Source organism: Mandrillus leucophaeus, unplaced genomic scaffold, assembly GCF_000951045.1.
Source record: "Mandrillus leucophaeus isolate KB7577 unplaced genomic scaffold, Mleu.le_1.0 Scaffold40, whole genome shotgun sequence".
NCBI classification, from domain to species: Eukaryota; Metazoa; Chordata; class Mammalia; order Primates; family Cercopithecidae; genus Mandrillus; species Mandrillus leucophaeus.
The window spans coordinates 2,774,105-2,787,827 of record NW_012104254.1 but is presented as its reverse complement, the minus strand read 5'-3'; the positions used below and the strand labels follow the sequence as shown (position 1 = coordinate 2,787,827).

Sequence of the window (13,723 nt, the reverse complement as noted above, 5' to 3'; positions counted from 1 at the left end):
CCTCCGCATCCTCCGCCTCCACCGCCGCCTCCCCCCTGCGGCGGGATTGCCTGTCACGGGGAGCCCGCGAAGTTTTACGGATACGATAACTTACAGAGACAGCCGATTTTTACGACCCAGCAAGAGGCCGAGCTGGTACAATATCCTGACTGTAAATCGTCCAGTGGTAATATTGGCGAGGACCCAGACCACTTAAATCAGAGCTCGTCTCCTTCTCAAATGTTTCCCTGGATGAGACCACAAGGTTGGGATGCATTTTTTTTTTTTTTTTAAGAGGGGAGAGGGGGAGAAATCTGCTTTCATCTCACGGTCTGGCTTTAAAACTCCCCTTCCCTCTCCCCCTCCTTTTCCTTCTTGTGTAGCCACAGTGGCTCTCATTCATAAAGTAATACAGACTTTTTTTTTTTTTTTTTTAAAGTAGAAACCATGTAAAGATGATGGGGACAGAATAATTGTGAAGACCTTCTCTCTGCCTCTCTTGCCTGCACACCCTATATATATTTGAGCTAAAAAGCGCTGTGTATATTTCACCCCGTAGGCCCCGTTCCACAAACCTCCAGCAACATGCAGAGGTACCATAACATTTTTAAAACGTTTATTCCCCCCCCCCCTTTTTTTTGTTTTAATCAGCAGCTCCTGGTAGACGAAGAGGAAGACAAACCTACAGTCGCTTCCAAACTCTAGAGTTGGAAAAGGAATTTCTTTTTAACCCCTATCTGACCAGAAAAAGAAGAATCGAGGTTTCCCACGCCCTAGCCCTCACCGAGAGACAGGTAAAAATCTGGTTCCAAAACAGGAGAATGAAATGGAAAAAGGAAAACAACAAGGACAAATTTCCCGTTTCCCGGCAGGAGGTAAAGGACGGGGAAACGAAAAAGGAAGCCCAAGAGCTGGAGGAAGACAGAGCAGAAGGCCCGACAAATTAACTTCCACCTTTAAAATTTTACCACAGACTATTAAAACTAATGATCACCATATGCTGTGGACACCACCTATTTTCTTTGTTGGAAAGGACCTTACCTGTGTTTCAAGCTACCTTCATGTCACTGCTCTTGAGGCTTCTGCGCTTTGAGAGGGATTTGGGTGTTTAAAAAAGTTTCTAGTATCACATAGAAGCAGTCCTTGAGCTGTCCTATGGAAGGGTAATTTGATACTGACCTTGTAGCTATATTTTTATAATGGTTTTTAATGTCTGAGCTGGTGATTTGCCTGAACAACGTAAACTTCCTAATGATTAGCACTTAATAATTGAATATAAAATGCTTTATTAATCAAACAAGTGCACTTGAACGTTTTAATCTTTGTGGTGAGTAAATTAAAAGGAGTCTATTAATTTGTTTTAAAAATGATGTCTGCAGAATACTTTATATTATTTGATTACAATGTATTATTTATGGATTTTTTTCTTCTTTTATAATGAATGGTTCGGGTGCGTTTTGTTTACTCCTAAAAGGTTTCTGTGCGTATTTTCTAAATGTAGTATCTCGGGGAAAAGGCTGGGCTAAACATTCGAAAAGCACATATTAGCTGAAGAGTGTAACGGTATAGTCCAGCTCTGCAGCTTCCTTAAACTTAAGGAAAAGATTGGGCCAGTGACAAGAGTTTAAAGGCAATGTCCAAGTTGACAATTATTTTTCTATAGTCCATACAAATTAAATACTCTGGCAACTCTGGCAAATCGCCTTGTAAAATGCGTCTCATTTTTTAACTTGCTTTCGTTTTGAACCGCCCCTGTAATCGCCTGAAATCGCTAGTTCTTTATGCAGTGGCTGCCGCTGTGTTCCGTTATTTTCAGTAGGTGCCATATTTATTTGTATTGCCTTCGTTTTGTTCGCCGCTGGTTTTAAACCAGCTTACTGTGCGCATCTCAGACGTCTGTTGGTACGTCCTCCGCTGTTCTTCAGGAAAGTGATAGCCTTACCTATTTGAAACAAGCCCTGAGAGGAAGAGCAGAAAAACCTGAGTGTAAACAACTCCAGAATGTCGCTAGCTCCTTAATAAATAAATGAATCTCTTTCTGGAGTTAGTGTCTTTGAGCGCGGCAAATACCCCTTTTCCGTGAATCACTAACAGTCGCCTCAGGACTCACTCAAGGCTTCTGTTTAATAAGAAAGGGGTGGCGTCACACAGATACACCGCTGTAAAAAAAAAAAAAAAAAAAAAAAAAAAAAAAAGCCGCAGGGGCCCCTTCTTTTTCCAGAGAGGACTGGCTAGTCTGTCTTGCTCTAAATAATCTTGCTAAGATGCTCTGAGAGCTTTGATCCTCTTAAAGGACTCAAATTGTGGGCCCAGTGGGGGACAACCCAGAGTCCATGTTACACCACAGCTTATTCCACTGAGCCAGCGTTGATGCTGGGGTTTGGCATCTGTTATTAACAAGATATCCATTTTCCATTGGAGGCTGCTCCTGCAGCTGCCATTTTAGAGGGGAAAGTAGGGGGAAGAGGAGTGGGAGAAAAGAGGAAAATTCAAGTAAAGTAACATTCATTCCCGAAAAAGGAAAAGCACCTTTATTAGGTAGTCATCAAAGAGCTCTCTGCTTTCTCTAACCGTGTTTATTTTCAAAGGGATACGTTTTTATTTCCAGAGTTGCTTTTATTACATAGGTAAGAAAATGGAATCCTATAGTTTTGCACCAGGGTCACCTCATCGGGTTTTGTCAGGCTATTTGCCTGTGGCTTCACAGACCACAGAAATGTTGCCACTGGCCAGGTCAGAAGGAAAGCACCACCTGGCTTTACATGCTGGGAAGAAGTGATGGCTGTGACATTCTCCGACCTGAGCCAGGAAAGATAATTTTAAATCACAAGTGGCCCAGGACTTAAACATTTGCACTCCAAGAGACAGCTGCAAATGCCTATGCTGGATTTGAGAATGTTTTGCTCTGTGCGCTGCTTAAGACTGCTGTCGGTTGGTACAGAGTAAGGATGCCAAGGGCCAAGAGGCTGGGGAACAGCCTCCAGTGTAAACCATACAAAGACCAGTGCTGGCTGAAATCCAGCTGCCCTGGATTTAAGGGACTCAGGACTCCTTTGTATATTAGTAAAACTGGCTGTCTCCTGTTCAAGGATGCTCACCAAATTCTTTTAGAACCCTGAAATAATGTTGGCAAGACTGTCAGGTGGGAGCACTCTGTATGGGTGGGTATGGAAATCAAGGAAGGAAGAGGAGGTAAAATGTCATTTCTTCAGCATTCTGTGCTGGTTTCGAAGTGTAACTTTTGGCCCCACTGGCCCGCTAAACCATGGTAAATTCATACCTCATGTACAGACAAAGACTGTTGCAATAGCTGGTGTATTTTAGAATATGAATTTGTATGTATACATAGCTTACACGCCCAGAGTGTTAATTATACATGTAGGTAAATGTTTCCTTTTGTAGCTGGGAAAGAGCAGATTTGTGTTCAAATAAAGACCTTGGGGAATTACACATCACACACATTCGCCACCTTCTTTCTTACACTGACTAGACATCCCCACCCCCCATCATGGTGTTTCATGCAGACAGACTGGCAGTGACTTGCGCACAAGATGCCCTTCTAATTGGCTCAAGTGTTTCAACATCCAAGCATTGAGGCAACAAGCAAACATTTTTTTGCTGCAGAAATTTGCATAAACCTTCAGAGAATGCTTTGCCATCCCGGACAGTGCTTTTCAGCCCTGGACTGCAGCAGTCGGCTTAGAGAGGTCTGTAAACCGTTTAGAGAAAAATAATACTCTCCAATGTTAACACTGAATGAAAGAACCAAGCCTTCTGAGTGATTTAGGCTCTCCATTTGCAATGACCAGAAACACACAAAAGAGGATGTGGGTCTCAGTGGTTTTCAGAGAAGTCAGTTCAAGGATGCCATTATGTGAGGTTCCACAAAGCCCAGTACATCGCTTACCTCTGGGCACAAGAGGAGAAAATGCAAATATGGCTGCTTTTTCTGTGCAAAGTCTCTTTGCAGCCCTCATTCCCCAAATTGAAAAGGAGGGTCATAAAGCTCTGCTTTTATCTGGGTAAGATGGGGAGAGGATAATGAGGCAAATTGACTACTGAGATTATTTCTCAGAAAACTTTGGAATTAAACAACTTCTTTGCTCAATTCCACATGTATATACCAGTATACCTGTGTGAAGTCTTCTGGGCTTGTGAGGGCCCAAAAACTTGCCCCATCTGCTTGTGTAATTTAAAATATTGTTTTATTCTGTAATACAGAAGGAAGTGCTATTTCACATCCAAGTTTCTTGTGTCCTCTGCTTCCCCAGTATTTGCTGAATCCTTGGGCATCTGGGGGTGGACAAGGGAGGAGAGAGAACATTTTAATGGGCCCTGGCTGCTGCTGTGGTTCCTTCCAGCAAAGTTAGGGCCCACTGGCTTTTTTCTAGAAAGAATATGACTTTTGCTGACAGATGGCAGCAAAAGTCCTTTAATCAAAAACATCCAAGGTCATCAGAACTTTTTCAAGGGATAACAAATGGCCTGCTCCAGAGGGTGCTGTGCTGCTTCCTGCTTCAGTCCACATCCACTTAGGTACTTACTGGGTGTGAAGATGTTAATAGCAGAGAACTTACACACAGATATCCAATGCAAATATTTGTAACATAGTATTGGAAGTTTAAAGACACTGTCTTTAAAAGGATGGGGGGTGGTGGTACCTCTTTCAGGAAAGTTCTGAAGGCTGCATGGCTATGCCCATGAGGGGAATGCTGGAGGCCAGCCAAGGACATTTACTTTCAGGAGTTCACCAGAGCAGTTCCTGTGAAAAATATAAAGGGAATGTGACGCCGGCCTTTGAGGAAAAGGAATTATTCTTTTTTCTAGGCTGATCTGAGGAAGTCACTCTTTTCCTGAACAAATGTCTTTTCAGTATTGCGTTGAACACATTTTTCAATTGGAAATATTTGGAGGCAAGAGGAGAGGGGAGAACTAGAATTAAACTCCATAAAAATGAAAATTGCTCTTAGTGGGGGACGTAGAGCAAGGAGTTTCAGAAGGGATCCAGGAACCATAACCCTGTCTGTCCAGAAAGATGTTTCTGTGGAGAAAGATCAGGTGATGGACTTTCAAACGGGTGTTTCGGAGAGGTTGACAAGTACCTAAAACCATTTCCAGCCTTTAGGCTGGTTGGTGATTATCCTACTGCAGAACCTCCCGGGAATGGGAGGGACCCCAATTTACGATGGAGCGGTGTGTGGGGGGGCACACTTCCTTGGCCTGCAGAGCCCGCATTTTCTTCCCAAGATAACTGGGACTGGCTTGCAAGGAGATGAGTGGGAGGAGGGGAAACTGAAAGTGGTTGGCTGCCTTTGGGGACAGGCCTTTTCCCGAGGGGAGAGGAGGAGAAGCCAAGTGACTGGCACAGGGTGAGAGATGGGGGGAGGTTGCTGTGGGGATCGCTTCCCCAGAGCGTGAGCAGTACATTGAGTTCATTTCCCTCCTTCACAATGGCCAACTGCGCAGAGGTTTTGAGCCAAACCAAAGAACACACACACACACACACACACTCACATCCTAGAAAAAGAGAGAAACAGAGGTGGGGGTGAGGGAAGGAAGAACCACGAAGGGAAGAAAAAAGGGAAAGGTGAAGAGGGACAGAGAAAGAAAGAGGAGGGAGGAAGGAGAGAGAATGGGGAGAGAGGAGTAGGAGAAGGAAGAGAGGAGGCGGGGGAGAGAGAAAGCAGAAGAGGAAAAAACATGGCGCTTGCGAGCTGTATGTGCAAAATCCGCAAGGAATTGCAGTAAATTCCTTTTTGTTTGAAGAAAATTTACAACTTGGTAATAGACCTTTTTATGACCTATTTGCGGTCGTCATTGGCTGCGGCTGGTCATGTGCAGGCGCCGCTCGCCTTCACGGCCTTTTTCCTGATTTCCCAGGCGAATTTCCCCCCGCATTCTGCTTTCCCAGAGCCTCACCCCCTCTTTTTCTAACCTTTGTCTCTGCAGAGGTGGGCTTCAGTCGCCGGCTGAGGGATTGCGGAGTCTGCCGCGGCCTCGGCTCCCGCCCGGCGCCCGGCCTGGCCCCACCGCCGCTCACTCGGTCCGCACAGCCGCCACCTCCGGAGCTGGTGGGGAGCCCGGCGAGGGAGGGCCTGGAAGGGGCCTTGGGCGCCAAGCCCCCCGCCGGCGCGGACACCGCCTGCCAGGAGCAGCCGGCCTGCTCGAGGTGACTGCAGCCGCGCGATTCCGGCGCGGTTTCTTCACCAACATGAGCGGGTATCTGCCGCCGAGAGCGCGCGCAGCCGGGCAGCGCCTAGTGGATTACGGCAGACGCCCGGACCGACCGCCGCCTGCAGCTCGGCAGCCTTCGGGTAAGAGTCGCCCCCTCCCCGCGCCCCAGCATGCCACCAAGAAGCCTGGGGCGCCGACCCCCTTGGTCAGCTGAGTTCGGCTGCTCCCCTACATTTCCCGGGGAACTGAGGGTCGCTGTCTAAGCCCCTTCCCCCCATTACTTGGTTCCTAGGGCGTCCCCTGCGGCCCGGGGCGGGGTCCGGCTGGGTTCAGAAGTCTAAGGGGGCAGTATTATTTCTTCCAGAAATTCTGAGAGATGGGTAGCCACAGACAGGATCCCAATGTCTAGATGGAGAGCCCCTCAACCCACCCTGAGAAAGCGTGTAGACGGGTTACTACTGAACATCTCCACTTGCTGGGGGTCACTAAAGGCATTTTATACAGAGCTGTGGTTTTTGCGGTTTATCTGTGGTCGTGGCCAGAGGTTCCCGGGAGAATAACAGGTGTTTTTTGAGGGTTGGGGCTTGGGTGGGGGTGGGGTGAATTCTCTGTTCCTAGGATGTGCTTAGTGTTTGAATCTAGGCTTTAGTGACTGATGCTGGTTAATTTCTAGGGTTAATGGTTTATTGGGCCTTGTGTTGTATGAGATGGAATTTTAAATATTTTTAAATGTTTCTCTAGTTCTTAGAGAAATTTTTAAACAACTCAAGATAGGTTCTTCCCACATATGATAATCTGTCAGGTGAATTTGGATTATTTTATATCACAAAATGAATGCATGTTTTGGGAAGTAATGGTATCAGACTATATGGTCCAGGTCTTGGTAAAAACCCAATAAATCTTTGAGAAATACAAGACATTTCTGTGTTCAAACATCGTGTGTTTCTTATTTGCCAGAGTAGGAAGAGTAGATCTTTTTGCTCTCTAAGTGTATTGATGGGTTGTGTGGTTTTTTTTCCGGCCTACTAATAAATATTACATTGTAACATTCTACCCTCAACTTCAAAACTGCTGAAATGAAACAATATGCATAAAAGAAAATCCTTTGCAGAAGAAAAAAAGCTGTTTTCTCCCTCTGATTTTGAATGGCACTTGAGGATGCAGTTCGTAAATCCTATTGCCTATTCCCGTCATGAACATTATGAAATGAAACCTTTGGACAATCTGCCGCATTGCGCATGAGACTGGCCTGCGCGAGGCAAGGGTATGGTTCCCAAAGCACCCAGTGGTAAATCCTAACTTATTGTTCTCTTAAAATTCCAATGTAACAACGTTGGCCATAAAAGCGTTTCTGAACAAAACATGTCATCTTTGTGGAAAGGTGTTTTTCATAATTAATGATGGAATCATGCTCATTTCAAAATGGAGGTCCACGATTTGTGGCCAGCTGATGCCTGCAAATTCTCCTGGATCACGAATTCTGATCACTTACAAATAAGAAACTTGAGTGATTCTTTTTTTTACTTGGAGTGTTTGTATTTTGTAATTATTTCTCTACTACGGTACAATGGTCTTTGAGGTCATTGTTTGATGGGGTAAAAAATATTCCCCATTGAAAAGCAGGCACCTGGACAGTGGCTTCTAGGCCCTGCCGGGTAGATCCGGAGCAGGAAGAGTCCCTAGGTTGGATGGTACCCGGCTGGGGGTGGGGGTGTGGCCCTGATGGCCAAGCTCTATGTTAAGAGCTTCAGTGCTTTTCCCTGGGTTCTGTAGCCCAGCGCGCTTGGGTGACTAAAAACCTGGGTTGGGTGCAGGTCCGATTACGCAGCAGAGGTTGATGTCATGGGCAGATTTGGAAGACTGAGGGGTTCTTTGTAAGCCCCGTGGTAGCATTAATTCTTATTAGAACGAAATGGTCGATTGCATCTAAGGGAAATAATCCGCAAATCACAAAAACTTTCGGGCCATTAGTCCTCAAGGAGACTAGTTCGTGCTGTTGCCACTACCGGAAATAACCCCATTGTTTCTGTTAACGTAACAAAAAAAATGAAACGAAAATTTAAAACGCTGGGACCCTAAGAGCTGAGAAGCCCGGAAGTATAACTCCCGGTGTCCTTGGCCCAAACCTCTGTTCTCTCATAGAGCAGGGAGCTGGTAGCATGTCCTGACCTTGGTGACGACGGGTCAGGCCATGAACTGGGCTTGAGATCTCTGCGAGGATCAGGAGAAAGAGCGAAACTCGAAATTATAAATGTGGCCAAGCACGAGAGCTGAAAACAAAGCGTATTTTCTCGTCAGATGTTTCTACAAACAAGTACATTTTGCCAGAGTTCTGTTTTCTGAACCAGGAAGGCAAGGGAAATCGAACAAAGACAGTATTTCACCCTGGGCTGGCAGGCAGCTGTTAGAGGTATTTACGGCCTTGCCGCAGTGCGGCGGCCAGGCAGCCGGGCAGGGTATACGGGGGCACCGGAAGCTGGGGAGAAGCCACCAAAAACTCAGAATTCCAACTTAAATTCAATTTAGGGTCACGTTTTCGGAAATGGCGTGAACAGATGCCCTCTTTCTAGGGACTGGTCCTTTAGACTTGATAGTTTTGCAGAATGAGGGAGAAGTTGTGCTCTCTGAATGTAGGGTGGTTTTCCCCGCCTTGAAGAACAATTTAAGGAAAGCGGTGCCCTGTATGTGACATTTCTGATCCACATAACAACCTTCAGAGTGTTCATTGGCAACGAGGAGATGCTGCTTGTTCGGCGGAATAGGGCTTGCAAATCAGAAAGGACAGTTGAAGCTTTTAATACAGGTTTCACTGAAAAACAAAAGTATGTTTCCTGCTTCTTGAGATGAGGTTCCCAAGCTCCTCTGCATCCAGGCATAGAAGCGGTGCGCGGTGCCTCATCCGTACTGCACGGTGCACGCAGGCGGCACAGCTCGGGGCCCCACAGTGCCCGCCACACACGCGCGCCCGGCGTCCAGCGCATGTGCAGTTAAATTGTCCGGCCCGAGGATTCAATCGGCAAAGCATGGGTTGTGGGGGAGGGGACGAGTGGACTCGAGCAGGAAGATACACCCGATCTTTCCATTCTCCCTCCGTCAAGGCTCGCTACTCATCTTGTCTTTATCTCAGCCTTCCCTGTATAGCTGAACAGTTCTACCTTTGGCTACATTTCCAATCATTATGACTCATCACCTCACCCCAATTTAAATCTGTACGCTAGACATAGGCTGCAAATACGAGACAGGGGCCAAAGGAAACATTCTTCTTTCCAGTATATATATAGCATATATTTGCCCCTCGGGGAAGGGTATAGATTTTTTTTCGGCCTGGTGCTACTGCTTTGGGAAAAGGCCTTTCCTCCTGGCGCCTGTTCAAACCGCCAAACTTCGGGCCAATCCTTCAGCCCGATCATTCCCGGATCTTGTTATGCCAGCACAGCACATTCGAGGGCTCTGGGGCGCAGCAGCTTGGCGAAGAGTAGTCAAATAAATAAATAAACGGACAAATAAGGGCTTTTCCCGCCTGGGTTCGCTTAATTAATGGGCCACGAGCTTGTTGTTTGTGCTGGGGTAGGGGGGTAGGGGATGAGAGGTGGCCTCAGGTCCCTCTTGCTCCTTTCAGCCGCCCCAGGGGACACTGTAGAACCAGCCTTTGGTGCCGGGAGACCTCCGCCCGCTGGAGGAAGTCTCAGCCTCAGGTTTCCGGGGCTGGTGGTCGGCCTGCTCGGTTGTCTGGCGCCTCGTCCAGAAGGAGGCGCTGTAGGACAAGCGTCTCGCCGGCTGCTGCGGCCGGGAAGGGCGGGAGCGGAGGGATCGCTTTCCTCTCCTCCCTCACCGACTCCCTCTATCTCCGCGCGCAAAGTGTGTGGGGCCTAGAACAAGGGTCGACGGCGCTGCGCCCCACACCCCCAGGGGTTCCCTTCTCCAGACCCGCAGTGGAGGCAGCTCCGAAGCCTGGGAGCCTAGGGCCGTTCCGGGTTGGCAGGCCACCTCGCTTTCTCCGCCCTCCCGGAGGGGGCGCGATTTCCTCGTGCTGCGCTCCTGGGAGCAGCAAGTTGAATCCTGTGTGGGGCAAGCTGGGCCCAATCCGCGGATCCCAACCAGCCCCTCCCTCTGGGCCGCGGGTCCTGTCATTTACCTTGCCCAGGATTCCTGGTACCCGGAATGGACAGCCTTGAAAAGAACATCCTTTAGTACCCCCTCCAACAGGCTGATGGGCCTTGCCCTTGCTCACTTAGAACAGGACCTGGGTCCTGGGACTCTCTGGAGACTCTTAGAGCTTAGGTAAATCCCATTTGCTCTGCAGCTTGAGAGAACTAGCCAGATGCGCATGTCTACTCCACACCACCCAACCACTCTTCTACCACCACTTCGCGCATTTCAGGCCTTTTGTGGGCTCCACTGGGTACTCCTCGCACCAGCTTCAAGAGCTAGCGACACCTTACTTAATTAATGCTCTGACCCAATCCCACTGATCCTCCATTATCTCTTGGCAATGCAGTCTTTTGTCCCCCTCTCCCCACTGCCTTCTCTAGGGTAAGGATTCTCAGTGGAGACCTGCATCAAATCTCCTGTTTATAATGCAGGTTTCTGGGTCCTATCCCAGATCTACTGAATCAGAATATCCAGATATGGTACCCAGAGACCTTCATTTTGTAAACATCCTCCCCCCAGGGCAGTTGAGAACCACTGGTCAATTATCTCTCCTGCTCCTTTTATGATCCTTTGTTCTCCAAAGATCAAGTTCCCTCTACCCCTACAACTAGGCATCCCCCAGAGCTCCTAGGCTTCCATCCAGGGTTGTGTTTTTTAAGGTCACCACCCTATATGCTGAGTACTTTCATTTTAGGGAAGGGGCCATGGATCCCGTACTTTTGGCTTGGAGATTTCAAAGACAATGGGTTGTGGGTTCAGACTGCCATGGTCCCACTTACCTGTTGTGTGACCTTAGGTGAGTACTGCAACTCTCTAGACGTGTTAATTTCTTTGAAAAGGAGGGATAAGAGTACCTTCAAGGGTTGCTATGAGAATTTTTACTTACTTGCAATACTATATGTCAGGCACTATTCTAACTGCTTTACGTACTTTAACTCACTGGTTAAGTACTTAAACCAGTGTTTTGCAACATACCAAGTATTCAGTACATACATGTTTCTTATTATCCCCCTCTTACTGAGTAATCGGGCCTAGACCTTTAGAGCAAAAGACCCCTGGTTCACTCACCAAATTTTTAAATTCTATGGAAGACAAGACAGGTTTGAACACACAGGAAGTAGCAGACTCAGGAGAACATAGTTCTGGGACCTAACCTATTGCTGTTATGGGCCACATAGTCCTGGCCCACTGGGTCTGAATGTCTGGCACCTAAATGTATCAGCATTACACCAGGCAGAAAGTGGCCCTAACTCCTCAGTGGGCAGGTGTCAGGTAGGGGAGGCCTCACACTCACACAGACACATCTTCCACTCCCACAGATGGCTTCAGGTCTTTCCTGAGAGCAGGCCCGTTTATCCAGCTCCTGCAATCACTATCTCCATCACTGCCCTGTCCTGTCAGTCACACCCACTGGGCTGGTTGTTCCTGCTGTTCTCCTATAGCCCCAGGGCAAGGACCCTCCTTGTCTCTTAAAATCTAGGGCAGGGTAGGAAAGCAAAAGACCAACAACAGCCAAGGAAGCTGAGGAGCCCCACCTCCACTTCCCCCAACCCTCCTAACCCCTTCAACTGCTTGTGCCCCAGGATCTGGACTCCAGGGCAGCAGCTGAGCCTCTCCCCCCAACATGTGTAGGGGCTGTAGCCAGAAAGGGTATTTTTATAATTCTTCATAAAAGATGTATGGAATTTCAAAGAATTGGAAGGGTCAGTGGAGAATTGAGGGTTAAGTCCTCACCCTTAGTTCTGGGTCCATGACTTCTGTCTACAGACTTTTTTCATAAGAGCCTTAGTAGCTCTTGGCCAAGCTGCTTTGCTTGGTTTAGCCAGGAAGTCCTCCTGGGTCAGATTTTTCTCTCAAGACATACAGTTTCTTCTGCTACCAAGCTTGTCAGGCAGTGTTCTGCCTACAGCCTAGGGCAGCACCTCCTGTTCAAACAAATCTTGGTTCTCCTAGTACTTAGATGGCCACCTCAGCCTCTTCTGCCCTTCTTGGGACCACTAGAACCTTATTTCTTGCCTCCCTGCTCTCAGACATCTTGCCCCAAGCCCCCTCCCCTTTTGTTTTGGTCTCTTCTCTCACTATTGGCCTTTTTGTGTGGGGTCACCTCTGCCTCCCTGGGTCCTCAAGCCAGAGCTCCAATGAGTGACTCCACTAGGGCGGGGGGAAGTGGGCAGGGAGAGAAATGTTTCTGTTTTGGTGATAGAGTATAGCGCCAGGAATTTAGAGTTACATTTCTCTCATGCTTGGGACTCCCTGTTCAATCCTTCTCTGGCTATACCCCCAGACTATGTCCTTAAATACCAGCCCATGGGCAGTCTTCTTTCTCCACATGCAGGTGGCCAGGGAGCGTATTCAAAGCCCCACCTATCTCTTCTGGTTGTACAAACATTGAGTTTAAGAGGAAAGCTCCACCCTCTTCAGGCAAAAGGCCTCTTAAGAGCCAAAATGAGACTATTCTTTCCTGGAGCCACCTAGCAGGGGCCCTTAGGGTGGGCAGAGGGGTGACTTTCATTACTTTTGGAGTAGAGCTGCTCCCTCCCGGGACCCCTTCACTCTCTCCTCCTTCCTGCGAGCTACTTTGACTCCCAGGTGTTGGAGGAGCCCTACAAGGTGCCCTATCTCATGGGAGCTTGCTAGGCTCTTTTTAGCCACATGGGGAAGGACAGTACCCACAGTCCCACGTTACCTATAAATTAATTCCTTCCAGATTTTTAAGAAGGCTCAACTTGTCCTTCCCCACTGCCTCTTCCATTATCACCACAACCATTGCAAGCTCTTGGGAAACTCCCCAACAAACTGGCACACGCTAGCTCTGCTTTTCCCACCACTCAGATTCTCTCTCCATTCCACTCTTTCTTTCAACTACAGAAGACCAGGAGGAGGGGAGGAGAAAAGGAAGAGGGGGAGGAGAAGACAAGAGAAGATTATGGGAAGGTGGACACTTTCTCTTAAATCACTTTGCCTCGCTTTCCTAAGATCATAAGACATAAATGATGTCTGCCTCAATATATTCCTTTCGTCTCTCCTTTTCTTTACTCACAGCTACTTTTCTGTTATTGTCTAAATATACAGAGTAGGCTATGTAATTTTATCTTTTTGTGTAGGCCACAGTAAAGGTTGCAGGCATGTTTCAGTCACCAGGCTTCATCACCATTTGTTCAAAGAATGTCTACCTAGCCCTGGCTAGGTACCCATCACTGTTTCAAACACTGTTTCTCCTCAATCTTGTCTTCTCCTTACCCCATTCTCATAAAAACCTCATCACAATTGCCTGGAAACTAATATGTACTGTGGTCTCCTCTCTCCTTCCCTCCCCTCCCCTCCCCTCTCCTTCCCTCCCCTCCCCTCTTCCTTCCTTCCTTCCTTCTTTCTTTCTTTCTTTCTTTCTTTCTTTCTTTCTCTCTCTCCTTCCTTCCTT

The 13,723-nt window shown here is 47.6% G+C and overlaps 2 protein-coding genes across 2 annotated transcripts in view; both read left to right on the top strand.

The window, feature by feature from the left end:
• Positions 1-2,022, top strand: part of HOXD8 (homeobox D8) — an 8,160-nt gene extending 6,138 nt beyond the window's left edge. The window contains exons 5-6 of the mRNA XM_011991959.1: positions 1-244; positions 631-2,022. The exon at positions 1-244 is cut by the window's left edge and continues 4 nt beyond it. Of these exons, the coding sequence (XP_011847349.1) occupies positions 1-244; positions 631-926 (540 nt within the window). The 3' untranslated portion in view covers positions 927-2,022. The remainder of the gene's footprint in view (positions 245-630) is intronic.
• Positions 2,023-5,142: 3,120 nt separating this feature from the next.
• On the top strand, positions 5,143-9,660 carry LOC105548095. Its single transcript, XM_011991958.1, has 3 exons — positions 5,143-5,348; positions 5,860-6,293; positions 8,296-9,660. Exons 1-3 carry the CDS (start codon positions 5,143-5,145, stop codon positions 8,319-8,321), a joined length of 666 nt encoding a protein of 221 aa, XP_011847348.1. The 3' UTR covers positions 8,322-9,660.
• Positions 9,661-13,723: the final 4,063 nt, after the last annotated feature.